The sequence below is a fragment of the Anolis carolinensis genome, chromosome 4 (genome assembly GCF_035594765.1).
Source record: "Anolis carolinensis isolate JA03-04 chromosome 4, rAnoCar3.1.pri, whole genome shotgun sequence".
In the NCBI taxonomy this organism is placed as follows: Eukaryota; Metazoa; Chordata; class Lepidosauria; order Squamata; family Dactyloidae; genus Anolis; species Anolis carolinensis.
In genome coordinates, this window is record NC_085844.1 from 225,869,103 (window position 1) to 225,890,860 (window position 21,758).

At 39.9% G+C, this 21,758-nt stretch overlaps 1 protein-coding gene across 1 annotated transcript; it reads right to left on the reverse strand.

The window, feature by feature from the left end:
* Nucleotides 1–14,209: 14,209 nt before the first annotated feature.
* Nucleotides 14,210–16,615, reverse strand: LOC100561762 (P2Y purinoceptor 1). The gene has a single exon (XM_003220631.3). The coding sequence runs from the start codon at nucleotides 16,130–16,132 to the stop codon at nucleotides 15,044–15,046; it is 1,089 nt and encodes a 362-aa protein (XP_003220679.2). The 5' UTR covers nucleotides 16,133–16,615; the 3' UTR covers nucleotides 14,210–15,043.
* Nucleotides 16,616–21,758: the final 5,143 nt, after the last annotated feature.

A 21,758-nucleotide genomic window follows, 5' to 3' on the forward strand; every position in this document is an offset into this window, starting at 1 on the left:
AAACAAATACCTATAGTGGGTGAATAAAGTGCTATCCATGGGCCACATCCAGCCTTCCAGCACCATTTTCATGGTCACCAAGGTTCTCCATTGTGTCCAAAATGCTCAAAATCTAGCACGACTAGTCATGGAGGATATTTCCATAGGTTCCCTTGCTTCATAATATTCTTTAGGGGTTCATGAAGACCCCAAAACTTGCCTTTGTGTTCCTTAGAAATCACTTGGGTGCTAAAAAAAATTATGGGGATGGGGGAGTAGGAGCAAGTGTGATGGGAAATGCATCTCTCTAAGATCTCCTAGAGAGCTGATGGGCCCCCCTAGTCTTAGCCTATAAGGACCTTATGGGAGAACAAAAATATGGTCACCCTTTTCTATTGTTCCTTCCTAGCAAAAGATAAAGGAGGTATATTATCTCTGAACATGGAAATTCAATTTAGACCATTAGGCAAGTTCAGCTGATATGGTAACTCCATGTGTTGAAGCAATGTGTGAGACCACCCACAAATCCATGGGGCTTGGCCCTGTTTTCCACTGTGGATTTGTGCCAATCCAATTCGTTAAGTGGTGAAGTGTTGTCACACTTTGCTTGTAGAGAGAGACTGTAGCCCACACAGCAGCTGCATGCCTCAAACATGTGAGGGGGCTTCTGAACACCTAATATCTGCTGATAGACTTATCCTCAATGTCTATAAAACAATTAGGTTTCAAGCCACCAGTCTCAAATTAGTACTTATGGCACCATGAAGTCTTGCTTCCCAGTCTTGTAGTTGTAGGATTAGTGGTGGTTTGACAACTCCAAAACTTTTAAATTTACAACATCTTGTCTGAAGCATAGTAGAAGGGTAGCAAGACAGGTAACAGAAATAGTAATGCAGAATGGCAGCAAATACACAGAGCAGTGGCCGATCTTCTCCTTGGTTCTTCTTCTTGGTTTTCTAGTTGTTCCCCTCAGTTGAAGGACAGAGTTGTGCAGACCACTCATTGTTTTTCACCGACCTAAAACCTGCTGCCTCATTTGTGGTGAAGGATGCTATCTATCCCATTGCCAGTGCTGCAAGTCTAGCTGGTTTCTCTAAGTGAAACAGGCAGGTTATGTTGTGAATTGGTTCCAGATCAAGTCCAGCACCCTAAAGAAGATTCGTGGAGAACCAAGTCTGAAACAGTCAATGAAGCAAACAACCTTCAGAGATCTTCCATGACAAGATCCTGTGAGATCCACCCTACAAGCCAATTGCTCCACAATGAAGTAGTGTATACCCCTAAATTGAGATACAATCTCAAGCCCAAAACTTTAACTAGTGATGATCAAATCCCAGAGGTTCTTGCTGCCCAGGTACTGATTGTTTCATCCCTTATTTCAAATAGCCTGGAAAATTGAAAACCCCATCAAGCTACATTAAAGGCACAGCTATGAGTCTCTCCTAGCTGGAATGAACATTTCGACAAGAAAATGGATGCTGAATTCATCTCCATATCTGCTTGAATGCTTTGGCAGCATGAGCAGTAAGGTCTAACTCTAGCAGACACAGAATAATCCCTCTGGTGATGCTGGATACCTATGTAATTGTGGGGTGCAATGCTGACAGTTACTTCAAAAAGCATCAGTTTGATGGGTGGCCACATCCCCTACAGGCAACCATCTCGTTCTTCCCTCATGCAGCCCTGAAGCAGTGAGAGGTGATCATTGTGACTTCACAATGTGGTGTGGATATATTTAGAAATGAGAACTTACACATGGAACGCAATATCATATTATGTGGAAAAGTTATACAGTTGGCCCTCCACATTTGCAGGTTTGACTTTTGTGGGTTTGATTAAAAATTATCTCTTTAGGAATTTCTAGGTCAACTTCAGTGCAATTCTATGGTCAACTTCCCAATGATGTTTACTATACATGCTGGATGACCTGGAAATTCCTAGGGAGGTGTGCTCTCAGGTAAAAAAAAATAATTCATGGTTTTTCACTTTTGCTGGAGCCCTTTGCCCCTAACCTCAGCAAGTAGGGAGGAGTGGCAATATAAATCATAATAATGATGTAAGAAGAAAGATACACAAGTTCATTTCTCTTCTGGGAAACAATTTCACAGAACAAGAAAGTGAAACTTTTGACATATCTGTACATTGGTATGCATGGGGAAAAACAAATGAGGTTAATACTTTGACTGATATTTTTCACTATTAATCTTATTAGCCTGTTATTCTTCATCATCTGTTTTTCTCCATCTGTTAACTATCTTCCTCTTCAGATTCACATTTCTGCCTCTTCCAGGTTCCTGTATTCCTGTTACACATCCTTTATTTAATTTTGGCTCTTTTTCATTTTTTCTAAAAAGTTTCTAGCCCAAAAGTATCACTGACTCTTTTTTATAACCTTCAAAGATATGGTCAAGAACCGTCATATTTTCTTAAAGTATATTATTGATGGCTTCAAAGGGAAAGAAGAATTGGAGAAGATGGCTTCAGTGCGAAGAGAGAGGTTTCTGAAAGTTGGCCAGGATCTCATAGTGGAATAATAGTACTGTAATCTGTAGTGTGAATGGGTCTTCATTCTATTGTGTCCCACATTTAGAAGATACATAGTTAACATTGACTGGTTTGCAGATGCATGGCTAGACAATCCAAAAGTTAGCAGTAAGTTCCCTTCTGAAGCATGGATCTCAGTAGATGCTCAACAGAGTCAACCCAAAAATTCCCAGAAGTATCCATGAATATAATTAATTGTGTTATTTCTTCTTTCCTTGAAACCAAGAATGCTTTCTCTTAAACTTGTCTTCAGATAGTTAAATAATTTACTACATTAGAAAGGTCCCAGTGGCTCCCATTCACATGTCCTTATAAAGAAAGCTAGAGGCATGTTTTCTGCAATAAAAACATTTTAGGATATATTCATTTTCAGACAGGCATATAATTTTGGAAATCAGCTATGCTGTGCTAATTTCTGAGCCTTTGTCATCTAATTTGTCTTAATGCACGCAGACATTGTTGTCTGAACAGGAATATTATCATTCTCAATTTTTATTCCCCAAAAGATGTTTGCTTTTGTCTTAAAAAAAAAAAGCTTGGGCATTGTGGATCAAGAGCAGAATACTGTAAGAGAGACAGAAATAAATTTGGGGGAGTGAGAGACTATAGAATGAAGGAGAAGAGATACATTGATACATATGATGGTTCATCGGATTTGGATATCAGATACTCGCAAATGCTAAATTCCAATCCATGCCTAGCCATGAGAGTTGCTGGGTGGCCTTGGGTAGATTTATATTTTGCAAATTAGATTTATATTACAAAAAGCCAGGGGCCATAGCAACAGAATAAACAAGTAGCTGTCATAGGAACACTGAGCATACATAAAATGAGTACATGTATTTAACCTTTATTCAAGTACAGGACACATGTAAACTATTTGCATTGTTGATATGTAGGGGGGGATACTTTACAGAAGATTGAGTAAAGAGAAGTATTCCTTGGCTTACAGTATTAAGCATTATATCTAAACCTGTGAGGGAAAGAGGAAAATAACAGTCTGAGAGCCAGTGTGGTATAATGCCCTGAGTGCTGGAGAACAGGGTTCAAACTTTGGCTTGGCGATGGAAACCCACTGAACTGTGGTTGATTAGGAAAGCTTTCTTTGTAATCCTTCAAGGATTACAAAAGATTCACTGGCTTTACTTTAATAAGCAATACATGTCCTGTTTAAATGTACAATGCTACTCTATCATCAATGGGGCTACTTGTAAATGTCTTTCAGCATTTCAGTCTGAGTTAATTATAACTTTTATGGCAATACTGCCCAGATGTAAAACAGTATTTGAAGGTGTTGGCTGCAGAGCCAAATGCTTAACCATCCACATACATTTAAGTAGAGAGGCAACCACCTCAGATTGGAGATTCCAAGGTGGAATGACATGGAGGACATAGATGTTTTTGAGATGGCATCTGCCCAATGCACCTTAAGTAAGCCTGTGAGCCTTGGATGTTGAAGAGTCCCCTTTCCCATATTGAATTAAGATACAATAGCCAGTCCAATCCACTTCTATACATGAAATGGGAGGCACACCTTGAGCATCCTGCTGCTGTTCTGCCTCCTCCCCACAATGAACCCATCTCCTGCAAATGACGAGCAAAATCCATCGATAGCTGTCAGTCCTGAAATATTCTCACCACCTGCCTTGTGCAATGCATCCATTCCACTTATGTGCCAAGATGCCAGCAGTGAAGTGATGCAATTTTTTTCTTCTCCCACTGTTCCCCTCACTATTCCCTGATGTTAGATTAATAACATCAGGAACTGCAAAATCACTCTAAAAGCAATAAAAACAAATTACAGAAAAGTGCAAATGTTGGAAAGAGGAGTCATGAGGATCTTCAGAAATGCAATTGCAGGAGCATAGATTGGCAAAGAGGTGCAATTATGAGTGAAAAGAGGTGCAATAATAAAGGTGTTCATCCTGGTATGTATACTGTCCAGTATCAGTGATCATATGACAGCTGTGGAATAGGAGCTTTGTGTAATAAAGTCCCAATCCATTGATCAAACTTGGAATTAGCTACAAAGCCAAAGAACGTACACTTAATCACATAGATTGAGAAAGAAAGTGGGCAATCTGAACTGGATCTTTCTAGTCTTATGAATGTTACCATTATCTTGTTGAGGAGGCAGATAACCATATTAGCCTACTGTAGGAAAAACTAGGTCTGTTTCTGCTGCTACTGATACATCCAGGGCTGGCCCAAGGTAATTTTCAAGTGTAGGCGAACAGAATTTTGGCTCCCTACGTAAAATATGTAGGGTAGGAAGCTCTAATTACAAGTGCATGTAGACCATCCCCTTCTATATATAATTCATCCATAGAAATCTTACCTTGAAGTTTTTCATGTGTCTCAATAAAAGGCAGAATATAAACAAACCAATAGTTGTCATGAGTAGCACTGCACCGTTAGCATACAATTTCTCTAGGCACCTTTTGGAAAAGTCCAAGTCAAAAATGCTATAGCATATTTGACAGGCTGAGCCATAAAGACTGTTGGATGGTGCTCCTATTGAAAGTTGCCCTGTGTCCTGTTTTGTTGTATCAAAAGCAACATTTCCCCAGGCTGGTTTCTCACAACAGACAGCATCCTGCTGCAAGAAGACAGAAGAGAAGAAAATCGCTCCCAAGAGAAGCACATCATAGGAAGGGCCGGAAAGGATCATGCTGCTGCTCCAGAAATCATTAGGATAGGAAGCCTTGTCGTATTTTTTGTGTCAAAATGTCAATTTGTATAATGTCCAAGATTTTGGTTAGCTGATCTTTCAAATTCGGAGATTCTTTTCTTTTCCAAACTCTTGCTAAGGTCAGTCTAGCCGCAGTGCTAATGTAAAATAGTATTCTATCATCATTTTTCTTTAATATTGAGTTTTAGAATCCTAGTAGGTACGTTTCTGGTTTTAATTTGAATTTGGTTCCTATCATCTTTTGTGTCATTTGGTGAATTGTCTTGCAAAATTCTTTGATTTTCCCACATGTCCACTATTGGTGAAATAAGGTTCCTATTTTTTCCCCACATTTCCAGCATAATTTAGAATTCTTTTTCTTCTTTTTTTTTTGCTAATCTGTCCGGGGTATAATACCAACGGAAGTGCATCTTATACCAATTTTCTCTTATATCTGTTGCCACTGTGTATTTTTTTTTCTAGATCTCTTCCCAATGGTCCAAATGTAAATTATGGCCTACATCGTTTGCCCAATTGATCATGCATTCCTTGATTTGTTCTTTTTCAGTTACCCACATTAGTAATTGTTGGTAAAGTATTTTTTATTAATTTTGTGTCTTTTTGCATTATTATTTCCCATATCCCCTTGTCCGAGTTAAAGCCCATTTTGGCGTCTTCTTTGTAACTTGATTGTACTTGAGAAGAGAAAAATAAGACTGATTGGACAAATGTTATAAAATTCCTGAGAAAAAGAAAATTGGATCTTACGATAGATCTGTCTTGTATATAGAAGTGAGCTAAAGGAAAGGAGGCTAGAGAAAATGACAAAAGTTAAAGGAAAATGAAAAAAAGAGTATCCGAAGCACCAATGGGAAGTCAAACAGCACTTCATTTTTTATTAATGTTTTTTAAAAAATCCTTCTCTTCTTTGTTTCACTCCCTTTCTCTCTTCTCACCATTCCTTGCTACTTGGTTTTTGTTCTCCTACTTTCGCTGTATCTACACTTACAAGAAATAAATAAAATTATGAACAAAAGGATAGGAAGCCTTGAATACAGGTGCATCAGGCATGAAGAAATTCTATGAGGTCATAAAGGGGTCTTTGTAAGAAATAGTCTCTGATGCCATTGATACCCCAAAAGAGCAGCCAGGCCAAGGTTTAAGTATGGAGAGATAGCTAAAACCAAGAACCTTCTTCTAAAAACACATTTTTACATTTGTCAAGTGAGATGGGAGACAAACTTTCATTTCTTTAGTTCCCATTCCATACAGAACTAAGCAAAAGTACATAAAAGACCAATTGCAGTTTTTAAACAGATGGCATTAGATTAAAAAGAACATCATTGTAGTTCATTTGTAAATGCAGTTTTGGGGGGAAGGCAATTAGCTGTCATTTTAAAATGTACTGTATATACTTGAGTATAAGCCTAGTTTTTTAGCCCTTTTGTAGGACTGAAAGAAACCCTCCTCGGCTTATATTCGGGTGAGGGTCCTGGTGGGCTTATATTCAGGTCGACTTATACTCAGGTATATATAGTATATATATTATTTTTCTCTACTATTATTGGTATTGTTACATTTATTATTTTACTCTATTAATTATTATTATTAAATTTATTATTTTAATCTATTATTGTTGTTACTTTTACATTTATTTTACTCTATTATTACATTTATTATTTTACTGCATTTATTATTATTATTACATTTATTATTTCACTCTATTATTATTAAAAGGATACGTAAGCGCATTTACATTGAAGATGATGAAAATAATGATTTAATCAGAGTTGGGCACTCATATCTTAAATTACAGTTTGATGTAAAGATTCAAAAACATTTAAACTACTGAGGCCTTAATTAATGTAATTTTACTGGTATCTCAGCTTATACTGGAGTCAATGTTTTCCCAGTTTTTTTGTGGTAAAATTAGGTGCCTCAGCTTATATTCGGGTCGGCTTATATTCGAGTATACACGGTATTTTTAATACTTTAGTACAGTACAATTGCATTGCTTTAATTTATATTGTGCCACATTTGCCATCCCACCCCTGCAATAAAAGACCAGACAACAGTGTGGATTGAAACATGGCCAACTTTTATTTAAAACATCTGAATTAACTTTACACCTATCTATCCCTTTCCCCTACCCCCCTTCCCCCCAACCTTCCCTCCCCAGCCCCCCCAGCCCTTTCTACCTTTCACTGACTCTTATATTCCTGTTTTTCTTTCCTCCTCCCCTCCTCTTTTTCTTTCCTGCCTTTCCCCTTTCTCCTCTTCTGGCTTCTTTTTGACCAGAATCATAGCAGGAATGCATTGGGGTTGAAACCTTGCCCTCCGTTTCATAGATATTTCTTCCTGTTGTTAATTGAGTTTTTAGTAATTTCCTCTGCATCCATAGGATCTCCTTAATGCCTTTGTTGATCTCAAGGGTGTTTTTCACTAACTGCTCCAGCATCCGTTCATTTTTCACTTCTGCTAGCTGGTATCTTGGTCATGGCCTGACTGGGCTGGGAAAAATGACAAAACAAGATCATTGTATTAACTTAAGGGGAAAAAATAGAGGTTTATCAAAATGGTCATTTGGTTTTACTCTATCTTTGTGTTTCTTAACAGAAGCCTGATGTGTAGATAGTAAGCCTAGACTAAAGTGACATTTTCTCAAAGTGTCAGTCTGCTGTTAAATACAGGGAGGAGACCTGTAAAAAGTGCTGTAACCTTTTTGTAAGGTTCTTCTTGCAGGCGTAGAGAACAATGCAAATACATTTTCATTAGAAATATGTAAATAAGATAAAATACGTGAGACACTCAAATGGGTGTACCATACTGTTCATTGTAAAATGCATACATATAAATCTTAAGGGTAAAGGTTTCCCCTGATGTTAGGTCCAGTCGTGACCAACTCTGGGGGTTGGTGCTCATCTCCATTTCTAAGCCGAAGAGCCAGCATTGTCTGTAGACATCTCCAAGGTCATGTGGCCGGTATGACTGCATGGAGCGCCGTTACCTTCCCGCCGGAGCGGTACCTATTGATCTACTCACATTACATGTTTTCGAACTGCTAGGTTAGCAGGAGCTGGGGCTAACAGCAGGTGCTCATTTCAACAGCTCAGCGCTTTAACACACTGTGCCACCAAGAGCCCCCATATAAATCTTACCTTAATGTTTTTCATGCATTTCCATGATGATAGAAATACCAATAGCTGTGAAAAGTAGCAGCGCACTACGAATAAACCATGTCTCTATGGTCCTTTGTGAAATGTCTAAGCCGAAAAGAAGACAAACATCAGATTGCTCTCTTTTCCAAAGTTGTTCTCTTTCTTGAGGTGACAAATCTAAGCCAGTTGTTGCCCAGGCCGGTTTTTCGTGGCTGAGAACATTTGGCAGTAATACGGCAGTCCCCAAGATAAGCACATAACAGAAGCCTCCAAAAAACATCCTTACTGTCTGGTAGGCAACCGGAAGTACTTCTGTTAAAGAAGCTTCAATATGAGAACACCAGGCATGGAGAAATTCTATGAGGTCATAAAGGCCTCCTGATCTTTATAAGAAGTGGTCTATGATGTCACGTATACATCAAGGGAGCAGCCCAAGAGAGAGAGAAATACACATACTTACATATTGCTACTCGTAAATGACAAACAGTTTGGGAAAGTATGTTGATATCTTACAAATCATGTTTTTTTAAAAGGCTTTCATGAGATACCATATGTTGTGCTTCTATAGTAAAGGACATCAAGTAAATGCCATTGTTTGGACCCATTTCAGATGAATTCTTGTATCCTGTGTACATCTGTTCAGATATCCGGATATGCTAGTGTAGCCCCAGTTTTTCTGCTCTAGGAGCTTAAGCCACATCCAGTGAAAACAACTTCTACATGCTGAACTCTGCCCTTCTTCCCATACAAGAGTTATAAAACATCATAGGAGAAAACTAAATTAAAGTTTACTTCTACTTTCACTGCACTTTGTTCTGATTTTTACTGCCAAATTAACCCATTTCCTGTCATTTGCCTGTTGTGTAGGGCATAAAGAAAAACTTCCAGGATTCCTAAACCTTATCCTTTCCAATTGCAGCCAAACTAGAAGACTATGGTTTAATATTTGACTAGCAAATAAGGCCCATCCTTAGGCTGGCCCTGGACTTGAGTCCTCATTTATCATTTGAACACCAATGCTTTTAACCTAAGCTGAAATTGTGAGAATAAAGGCCTTCTTCCTTTTTTCTGATCAGCCATTCTTCAAACATCTCCTACAACAAATCATATTGAAAACCTAAAGTGTGGTTTTAATTTGCCATTCATCCCAAATAGCATACGTAGAACAATCTCTCCTGTTAATCATAAATGCCTAACAGTGATGGTTACCATCAAGTCATTACACTGTTTGAGGGATTAAACAGAATATACACTCACCCTGTCATTTTCCATTTTTCTTGTGGATTAAACAACAAGCAACTTTTTTCAGAATCCACAGTGAATAAACCAGCTGCCTGTTGTCCAAATTTATTTTATTTTATTTTTAATCATTAAAAAATTAAACATATTTGAAAGACCCCTCACCAATATTATTTATATCCGCTGTCTTGCCCTCTTGTATTTTATAACCTTGGCATTCCACCAGTTTGCTGTTTTCTGCCTCTGTGGTTTTACTACCAGCTGGAATAATGTGTTGCTGTTGTGTAATTGGATGATCATTGGACTACAACTCTGGAATGATATTGGAAGGATGGATAAATATTTCTGATTATTTTATTGTTTTTTCTGGTTATTTATTTTTCTGCATTCATGTAATGATAATGTAATGTAACAAGATAGTTCCCTTATTACAAAAAGAAAAAGAAAAAGAATAAGCGGCATGATCCCCTTTTCTTCTATAATTTCAACTCCTGAGCCAAATAGTAAAATTATCTAGATCAGGCTTTTCCTACCTTTTTATCCTGGAAATATCCTCGAAATAATTTTCAGATCACAGGAAACCCTGCATAAAAGATGTTATACCCACAGCTCACAAATGCTTGCTTGCTTTTTAAAATGATATTTTGTGGAACTCCTAGCAACCAGAATTGAATAGTCCATTGGCCCATGTTGAATTAAGAAACACTTGGCATTTCTGTACTGGTCTCAAGAAGCCCAGCAAAAATATTATACCTATAGGTCAAACAAGTTTAATTTTTAAAATTACAGACTGATTGATAACTGGCAGATACAGGGAGAAAACGTGGAGGCAGTGGCAGACTTTATATTGTTAGGTGTGAAGATTACTGCAGACGCAGACTGCAGCCAGGAAATTAGAAGATATTTTCTTCTTGGGAGGAGAGCAATGACCAATCTCGATAAAATAGTGAAGAGTAAAGACATCACACTGGCAACAAAGGTCTGCATAGTTAAAGCAATGGTATTCCCTGTAGTAACCTATGGATGTGAAAGCTGGACCATAAAGAAGGCTGAGCGAAGGAAAATAGACACTTTTGAACTGTGGTGTTGGAGGAAAATCCTGAGAGTGCCTTGGACCACAAGAAGATCAAACCAGTCCATACTCCAGGAAATAATGCCTGACTGCTCACTGGAGAGAAGGATATTAGAGGCAAAGATGAAGCATTTTGACCACATCATGAGAAGACAGAAAAGCTTGGAAAAGATCATGATGCTGGGGAAATGGAAGGAAAAGGGAAGAGAGGCCGACCAAGGGCAAGATGGATGGATGGTATCCTTGAAGTGACTGGCTTGATGATTTTTCCATCCTTGAAATTAAACAATCCTCAAAATGTTGCCTGATCTTTTACATGTGGGGAAAAGCAGTTCTTCCCCCTAGAACAGCCATTATTTCAGAGTCTTAGGGCTCTCAACTGGGAAACTGCTTACTCTTTTAAAATCATTTTACTGGGAATTAAATGTTGAATATTGACAAAATAAAATGGACAGGATAAACTTATCTTTAGGAACTATAACCATAGGCAAGAGGTAAGGGATTTATGGTGGGATTTCATCTCATTAAGGTATATGAAGGGTTAACATGTTTTGTGATTGGTCCCTTGACTGGCTTTAGTTGTGTGGATCAGTTTGCTATCTTGTTCTCCAAAAATAGCTGAAAACCAGAATGACCTTTCCATGCCGTCTCCTGAAGAATTGGATGAGATTCAAAAGCTCGTGTACCTTCTTCTAGTCTGTTTTGAAATTATTATTACCAAGAAAGGTATACTTGCAGGACTGGATCAAAACTCAGTCACATTTTGAATATGCTTCATTGAAATCGCTGCTAAAATTGATTTCAGCAAATCTTTACTAAATATAGCTGTCCGGATTTAGCTCACTGGTTGATTTCAAGCTGGTCTCCTTCTCTTTCAAATGATGTGGTTGTCAAGGAAAAATACAGAAAAATTAGAACAATCTAATTTTGTGTCTTTCACTTGATAATATTTGACTCAAAGGATTTGGAAGGGGGCTTCCAAATTCTTTGAGTCAAATATTATCAAGTGGAAAATACAAAATCAAAAGAGGTGTGTTTTTTTTTAAGTTTCACTTTTGTTACAGCTCCCCAAACCCCCCAACCAGAAGTTGTCCAAAAATGCAACTTTTCCTATTTCTAAAAGAAACTGATACATAAAACAAGGCCTTAGGCACAGAAAGATTTCTAATGAAAGAAAACAACCGTGTCCAGACTGTTGGGTACAACTGTGAGTTGCCATGGGTAATATATACATTCTCAATCAAAGAGCTCTAGTGCCTCACCAAACCACACATCCTAAGGCTTCATAGGATTCTGGCATTAAAGTAGAATCTTAGTGCTATAATTGTTTAGTGTGAAAGATTTCCTGGATGGTAGTTATAATGTTTGTGACAAATTGACGGTACTCAAGCACTCACTCCTTATCCTAAGTACAGCATTTTAAATGTGTCCTTGATCATCATCAAGATTATTTAGAGAACAATTTTTAGGAGGAAAGAGCAGATAGATAGGGTGTTTCAATGATGAAGACTTATATTCACTTATCCTCTTCCTAGCAGGATGAAAGTTTAAATGAAGCTATTCTTTGGTCCACATCCCCACAGAGTTGTTTTTCAATTGGAGAAAAGAAAATGTTCCATTGTAAACACGGGGAGAAGTACAGTTAGACAAGCTCTCCTGTTTGGTGGGTAAAGATTTGAAGACTTGGGAAAAGTAATAGATTAAGCAAGTTTATTATCTCTTCATATTCAACACAAGAGGACAACCACATTTCTTTTGCCTGGTGAAGAATCTTTTGCGTCCTTGAAAATTCTGTCCAAACCACACAGATTTGTCAGTGCTACAAATCTTCTAACAAATTAAAGCTTAATCCAGATAAGATGGAGGTACTGCAGGTCTTGCATAGGATTGATCTGGGAATAAGGTTACAACTTGAGTTGGATGAAGGTTACACTCCCCCAGAAATCTCAGGTTCACAGCTTGGGGGTGATCCTGGACTCCGCCTTAAACCTGGAAGCCCAGGCAGCAGCGGTAATCAAAACTGCCTTTGCACCATTAAAACTTGTGCACCAACTGCACCCACTTCTGGAGAAATCCAATCTAGCCATGGTGGTACACACACTGATTACATCCTGCTTAGACTACTGCAATGTGCTCCATGTGGGACTGCCCTTAAAAAGTGTCCAGAAACTCTAATTTGTTCAGAGAATTGTAGCCAGGTTGCTCATCGGAACTGGTTCCAAGGAGAATACCACCTTCCTATTCAAACGGCTCCACTGGCTTCCAATCTGTTTCCGGGCCAAATTTAAAGTGATGATTTTAACCTATAAAGCCCTACACGGTTTCGACCCAGGCTACTGTGTCCTACCACTCAGACTGGGCAGACCTTCAGTAGTAAGACACCCATTTCTACACAATCTAGAGATAATCTCCAGTTAAAAAATTCCAGATACGGCATTTTCTTGGGGGTGGCATTGAAGCTCTGGAATGTGCTGCCGGAAGCTATTAGAGCAGCTTCCACCCTCTTTAGGAAAGAACTGAAAACATTCCTGTTTGAAATAGCTTTTAATAGAATAGTACAGAAGCCTAGTATTTTATTGTCTTATGGAAATTTTAGACTGCTTAAATTAATTTAATTGTCTACAAGGTAATATCCATGTAACTCCTTTGGGCTGTTTTAATCAATGGGTTTATGTTATATTGTATGTCTAATGTTGCTGTAAGCTGCCTTGGGTCCGTTGGGAGAAAGGTGAGATAGAAATCCCTGAAATAAACAAACAAATAAAGTGATATTGTGTCTCCCTATTTGAGCAAAGATCACTGTTTATTACTTTGGCAGATGAAATCTGGTCCTTATCACAGGGCATGATACCAGGAATGCAGCACTGGATATTTAATTTCTGGTTTTAATTTTTTTTCACAAACACCAAAGGAATTTGTATAAATTTATTTCAAAAAGTAGTACATTTATTTATTTCCAGATTCTTTATCATCACTATCCTCATGATATCATTTATATTATAGTCACTGATAACACTAATATAATATTAACTCCAAGACATATTTCGGGATATACTATCGATACATTTTGATTATGGACAACATTGTTTCTTTTGAGAAGAAAAGTATGTCTTTCTAGTGTTCAAATATTTCCACACAGCATCTACAGTGTAGAGTTAATGTAGTTTGGTAGCATTTTCCATGACTTAATGTGATAGAATCATTGGAACTGTCTTTTGCCCTCCCTGTCAAAGGGCCTCAGCAAAATACAAATCCCAGGATTCTATAGCTCTGAGCCACAGCAGTCAACGTGCTATCAAATTGCAGTAATTCTACAGTGCAGATGCACCTATAGCCTAAAAGGAGAAGAAGCAGAAAAAGTCATGAAAAGCATGAAACCCTAAACTAATACTGATTGCCATTTTAAATGCCTTGCTATCTCAGAAAAGGAGAAATAGAAAATTCTACAGATAAAGAACAGGATTGTGTGTTAAAGGCATTGGAATAGTCCATCTTGCTTTGATTCCCACTGCCTCATTCTCTCATACACATACACATGCAACAAAATGACATTACATGTATCTATTTATTGTATTTGTAATACTATGGACTGGGTTACTGAAACAATCCAATTGACTTTGAATGTACAAGAATCCAGTCACAATGAACAGGCTTACAATGAAAAAAAAACAGGTGTTAGGCTATCAAATATGTGGAAAAGATACATCATGAATAAACAGGTGCAGGGCTATCAAACTGAGTAAATACAGTGTATAAAAGTTAAGCGTTATCAGACTTAGCAGTATAATGTTTTGATAAGCCCTTCCCTTCAGGCAATTTACTAGTATCATGCTCAGCCCACTGTTGTCTCTATTCACAGCTTTTGATCATTTCTGTAGTGCTTCAAAGGCATGCTTCAGCAAGTCAGCAAACATGACTCCATCTCACCACTTTCCAGATTTCTTAAACAAGAGTATTTGCCTCAACCCAAAGAGAAAGCAGAAATTGGAAAAGTATTTATTGGTTGACAACACCCATAGTCCCTTAATAAGTATTCTGGCTAGGTGAATTCTGAGAACTGTATTCCCCAAAAGTAACTTTGCCAATTTCCGAGAGAAATAAAATATTACAAATATAAGGGGAGCAGATGGATATCCATTAGAAGAGTATGCTAAATACCATGAAGGCATGAGATCCCATCTGATTTTGGAAGGGAAATAGGGTCAAGCCTGGTTGAATGGGGGGGACCACCAAGGAATACCATGTGCTATATTTCAGAGGAAAACAGAATATTCCTTACCCAAGAAAACCCTTTGAAATTAATGGGGTCAGTAGATATCAACAAGTGACTTGGGAGGCCCATACAAACACACAGCTGGAAAAGAAAAAGAAGCAATCAACTCAAAGACCATTTGACACTTCCTCACATTCCTCATCAACCATAATGCTTAATTTCTTTTGACGCAAGTGCCGTTGGGCTTGGTTTGGCCAAAGAAACCTCAAGGCCCATCCAATGGTATGCCCAAAAGCCGTCAATCGCACCACAAGTTCCTCACTGGTCATCAGATACAGCAGAGGATTCAGGGCACTATTGAGGCTGGCCAAGCCTCGGGTGACTTGGTAGGAGACATAAATGTTCCTTAACGTCTGAGAGCAGGAGCCCTGGAGTTGCCACCTGCGGGACTGCAAGTTTAGGTTCCGAAAGATATGATAGGGGAGGAAACACACAGAGAAAAGCACCAGGACCAGCACCACCAAAGTGATGCTCCTACGCTTGAGGATGGGGTCCACATTTTGGTTTTTCCGAAGGACCACCACCACATGACAATAGCATCCGGTGATGATAAGGAAAGGGATGGCAAATCCGGTCATGGTGATGGTCAGGATATATGGCAAGTACGTGTCTAGGTTCTCATGGTGCGTCGTGTCATGGCACCTTACACCAGCCCGGTCCATTTTGCTGAAGCTGAAGTCAGGAGCCAACTGGATGATAACCCAAACCCAAACCAAGACACTGAGGGAAACAGAAGGACTGAGTGTCTGGCACCTGCCCAGCATCTTCAGCGGATGGACGATGCCCAAGTAACGGTGGACACTGATACAGGTCAGAAAGCCAATGCTGGCATAGAGGTTGAGGTGGAAAAGAAGCCTGGTGAGCCTGCACCAGCCTGGGCCAAAGACCCACACGCGGCCCTGGAGATAGTAGGACACCAGGAAGGGCAGGGTCACCACGTACAGCAAGTCGGCCACCCCTAAGTTGCCCACCAGCACCCCCAGGGCGTTCCAGCCACTCTTCCGCGAAGTGGCGCACAAGTTCCACAAGCCCACTCCATTCCCCAAAAGCCCCATCAGGGACACCACCAGGTAAAAAGCAGGCAGGAACCACTGGGTGAAGTCGGTGTTGACTGGACACAGGATCTCGATGTTCCTGGTGGGGGCCAGACTGGAGTTGAGGGCCAGGCCAACAGGAGCTCCTTCCTCCAGGTCCATGATCAGGCAGGGGAAAAGCAGACACCCCAGAAATCTAGGAAAGTGTTTCTTTCCTCAGCCTGGAAACCAAAGTGTGGAATGAGAACAACGTCCATGCCAGAAGGACATCTGGAGCTTCCAAATGAAGGTGTGGCAATGGAGGCATCATGTCGTGGGCAATGCCAGGAGACTCCTGACAGAAGGCACAACAGGTGCGGGAGTTTTTTCTTCCATGGTTCTTCCAAGGGAGCAAAACGAAGGAGGCTGGTGGGCAGGAGCGGCGCTGGAAGGATCCTGCTTCCCTGAGCTGGGTCCACCTCCCAACTCTCCAAAGTCTTCTCTGCCTGCCGGGCAAAACGATCGCCTTCCGACGTGTTTGCCAGATGCGGGTTGGGGCGCCTGCCTGGCTCTCCAGCTCTCAGGCTTCATGGGTTGGGAAGCAGCTCTCCCCCGGCGCACCGAGGTTTTCCCAAGCAACGCTGGGACTGGAGAAGACGACGACAAGTTGGGATGGGAGGGAGGGTGGGGGGAATGAGAGGGGGCGGCGATCCCGGAGGAATTGGGCGGGGCCTGGAAGTGAAAGTGGGGGGGGGGGAGGTGTGTCCGTGGGGCAAAACCGGGGAGATGATTTCCCGTCCCTTAGATTCCGTGCTGGTGCCACTATTTGCTTCTCTTTGCACCCCTCACATCCTGCACTGTGGCTCACCTGTGAGATATCACGTCCTTAGTAAAGTCTGGAATGGGAACTTTTTTGCAAGCCACGTCCCCAGAATCCGCCGCTTGTTGGCGGGATCGGAATAGGAAAAGGAACTGAGTTAAGTGGATTGCTGTCAGGACCATTGCCAGAAAAAAAATGAAACTTTTGAAACTTTTTTTTAGCGAATCATGAAGAGTAAGTACAGTAGAGTCTCACTTATCCAACATTCGCTTATCCAACGCATTTTTGTAGTCAATGTTTTCAATACATCGTGATATTTTGGTGCTAAATTAGTAAATACGGTAATTACTACGTAGCATTACTGCCTATTGAACTACTTTTTCTGTCAAATTTGTTGTATAACATGATGTTTTGGTGTTTAATTTGTAAAATCATAACCTAATTTGATGTTTAATAGGCTTTTCCTTAATCCCTCCTTATTATCCAACATATTCGCTTATCCATAGAATCATAGAATCATAGAATAGTAGAGTTGGAAGAGACCACATGGGCCATCCAGTCCAACCCCCTGCTAAGAAGCAGGATCCAACGTTCTGCCGGCCTGTTTATGTTGGATAAGTGAGACTCTACTTGTAGTTCCATAACGCAAAATAATTTAGATATCAGGCTCTGTCAATAAACTTCAGTGGACTCTCAAGACAGATAAACTTCATTGGACAGTGATTTGGTTAATCAGTTAAAGTTCATTAGTAAACCAGTTTTTTGAAGAAAAAAAACTGAAAATTTTCGGGGGGGGGGGGGTTGAACCCCTAACCTCGCCCCCTGACTACAGCCTGATCAGCACTGAATAACCTTGCAGCTTCAAAGCTTGGCTGCTTCCCACCTAAGGGAATCCTTTGTTGGGAGGTGATTAGCTGGCCCTGATGGTTTCTTGTCTTCAGACTACCATGTCAGACTACACAGAGAAGCCATTGAAATCCACAAGCGTCTGAACAATTTCAACAGAAAGGAGGAAACTATTAAAATGAGCAAAATCTGGCTACCAGTGTTTAAAAAACTTTAAATCAGGGCGAAGTAATCACCTCCCAACAAAGGATTCCCCCAGGCAGGGAGCAGCCAAGCTTTGAAGCTGCAAGGCTATTCAATGCTAATCATGGTGATCAGTTGCAATATTCACACTTGCCTCAAACAGGCAAGAGTTCTTTCTTCCATCGTGGACATTCCACAGATATATAAACTCCACTTGTCTAGTTTCCAACAAACCTCTCAACCTCTGAGGATGCTGTCATAGATGTGGGTGAAATGTCAGGAGAGAATGCTCCTGGAACATGGCCCTACAGCCTGGAAAACTCCCAGCAACTCATTTTCCTGGTTTGTTCAGAAGGTGTTTGCAATTGCTTTCCTTTGAGAAAGTTACTTGACCAAATTCATGGAGTGGATTTCCATGGCCAAGCTGGGATTCCACTTCTGACATCTTAGGCCCCTTGTACACTGCCATATAAAATCCAGATTATCTGCTTTGGATTATATGGCAGTCTAGATTCAAATAATCCACCTCAAAGCAGATAACCTGGATTATATGGCTGTGTAGAAGGGACCTCAGAATCCTAGATTAATGCTGCAACTGCTACATCCGTTGACTCTCTAGCTGCAAATACAAAATGAACGTTCCCCTTCTGACCAGAATACGGGAATTAAATTGTGGTATTCACAAGCACTGCAACATCAATGAGCCATGGTTGGCTTCCATATTCCACATTCTGCCTGGGTATAGCTTCCATAACATTCTCCCAGATGATTACTTATGTATATAGAGGATGCACTGAAGTTTATTGTGAACTGGTAATGTAAAAAGCATCCTTCCCTGGTTTTTTTTTTACTGCCATGGGCCAGTCAAAGGATGTTTCCAAATATGATTTTCCGGTTTTCGATACCTGTACATGCTGGAACATATTTAATATTTTCACCTGCTACTTCAGTACATAGATTAAACTATGGCCACTTCTCCGAGAGGTGAGAAAATATCACTATTTTCAATTTTCTACCTGGAACTCCGTTTGCATCACTGTAACAAAATATGATAAACAATTTTCAGAAAACCCTATGTGTCGAATTCCAGTCCCTGGACATGATTCAATTCTTGAATTATCAAAAGTAGACAGAAAGGATTTTGAATGTTTTCAGGAAAAGCTGCTTATTTGGATCACATGCCTTCGTCAAAGCATAGCAAAACATTACAAACAATTGTTCTTGAGTCAAATCTGCTTTCGTGGGTCCCTGGCAAGAGATGAAAAATTGACACCCTTCCCCCAAGAAACCTCACCCCTATAAACATTTACACTGTGGAATTTGCAATCCACTACATGTAAACCAGCTATTATTGCAGAGCAGGTATAGCAAGCATGACTGAGAACTACTCCTTTCTTCTTTGCAGCTCCTGGATGAGAACAACTGCAAGACCTTGCTGTCTGATTTTATGCACAGGATCAATTAAAAATGGCCACTCTCAGTGGTGGCCTTGTGTGTAGTTGGCAACGGCCTCTTGCAAATTGTGCTAGCCACATAGGATAGTCTTGTCACACACCCTCCAATATTTCAGAGATGATTATCAATATCAAACTATGGTGGAGATGACAAATTTTATGTACAAGAAGACCATGCCAGTGGGAGAGGCTGCAACAATATGCTTTTTCCTGAGCTAACTGGGAAGGGCAAATTTCTGCCCCTCCTTTCTTCTTTCCCATGCTGAGTTAATTGAGTGCAAACTACTTTTACACGTTGCAATTAGTTTACAGCAATAGAAGTGATCTGAAAACAAAATGGGAAGAGTAGAGGGAAACTGGAACATTTCGAAAGCACATGAGAAAGTGGGAAAACAGAAGATTAAACAGGACTATGGTAAAGGTAAAGGTTTCCCCTTGACATCAAGTGTATTCGTGTCCGACTCTGGGGGTTGGTGCTCATCTCCATTTCTAAGCCGAAGAGCCGGCGTTGTCCGTAGACACCTCTAAGGTCATGTGGCCAGCATGACCGCATGGAGCGCTGTTAACTTCCCGCAGAAGCGGTACCTATTGATCTACTCACATTTGCATGGTTGCTAGGTTGGCAGAAACTGGGGCTAACAGCGGGAGTTCACCCCACTCCCCGGATTCAAACTGCAAACTTTTCAGTCAGCAAGTTCAGCAGCTCAGCGGTTATACCTGCTACACCACAATGAGCTCCTAAACAGGACTATCCCTACCAAATTGAGATAGTAGAAGGGGATGTTGTCACCATCTATATCTTCTGCATAGCATACATACATTACTGTTTTGGATAACATCTCCCAGGATTCTCTGCCATTGGGAAATTCTCTGAGTTGTTGTCCAGAAAGGAAACTTTTCTAAACAGTTATGAAGACATGTATGTTGATTCCCTATTGGCTAATGTAATAATAAGGTTATAGGAGTTTCAGGACATTTTTGCAATCCCATCCATCCCTTTTTAGGAGAAGGCCAAAAATTGGAAATGAGGAGTATAACAAAAATGCCCATGTTCCCTAGATGACTTTGGGAGCAAAAGCAACTATTCTGAACCCTGAGATGCTCTGGAAACACAGTAATGGCTTGCAAGCTGAACTTTGCCCATCCCTGATGTAGATAGTGGTGATGGTACTTTGACAGTGGCTTTGAGCACTGTGACAAAGGGATTGGTGATGAAAGCCAATTCTGTCAAGAGAGAAAGCTGCCATTTTCACCTTTCACTCCTGGCAGAGGCTGCATTTTCTGCCATCGTCCCACCACCCCTTTGCACTGTTCCATGGTCTAATAGACTATCATATTGATGCCTGTATAAACATTACAGTTTTTCAGAAGCTTATGTAAAAATAGATTTTTCTTGTAACACATTTCCCCACCAGAAAGTCCAGAGGTAAACAAAAATCCTACACATCAGGATCTATTGTATGTATACTGGGTTCATTTTTCCCTTCTGTTCCAAAATGCAGCATTTATATGATTTATACATTTAAGGGATTTGTAATCATTTAATCCAGTGGTTCTCAACCTGTGGGTCCCCAGGTGTTTTGACCTACAACTCCCAGAAATCCCAGCCAGTTTATCAGCTGTTGGGATTTCTGAGAGGTGAAGACCAAAACATCTGGGGACCCACAGGTTGAGAACCACTGATTTAATCATTTGAGTGTTTGTGGGTTAATTGATCAATTTGATTTGCACATGTTTACATGTAAAAAAAATTGAAAAAACAGTATCTCCAATACAAGATTTACTTTTCTTAGAAATGATACCACTCTGCTAGAAATGTCAACCTAAAAAGGGTTGTTGTGAGTTTTCTGGGCTGTATGGCCATGTTCCAGAAGCATTCTCTCCTGACATTTACCCACATTTATGGCAGGTATCCTCAGAGGTTATGATTCCAGCCATGAAAGCCTTCAACAACACAACCTAAAAAGGCTTTCCATCTACATGTGTGAGAAAAGGAAATACCTGTTTTATGGTAGTGCTTGTTATCTGCAAGTTTTATAAGAACTTGTATCTGTAATTTTACAGATATCTGAAGCCTGCTTAATCAGAGAGAAAAATACTCAAACCTTTTTTGAAAAAAAAATCATTAAACATTTTGAGCCACAAATAATGTGGTGCTGGAAAAGATGCAGAAGGGGAACTGAAATTATCAAAGAACAGACACATGTCATTATTGGAAGGAATACAAATTTGAAAGGCTTCCAAGGAAATAGGATGGGGAAATACAGTATGGCAAAGATATATAAAGTGGGAGCTCTATAGTTGATAGCATAGCTTTTGATTCTGTAGATCATGAAAAATTTAAATCATCTTGCATAGGTATTGTGCAACATTTTATTGTCCTGATGCGTAACCTGTGCTCAGGACAAGAGACCACTATTAGGACAGAATATGGAAAGACATATTTGCAAGAGGGTCAGGCAAGGTTGCAATGTATCACCCTGTTTAACTTGTGCATTGACTGTAT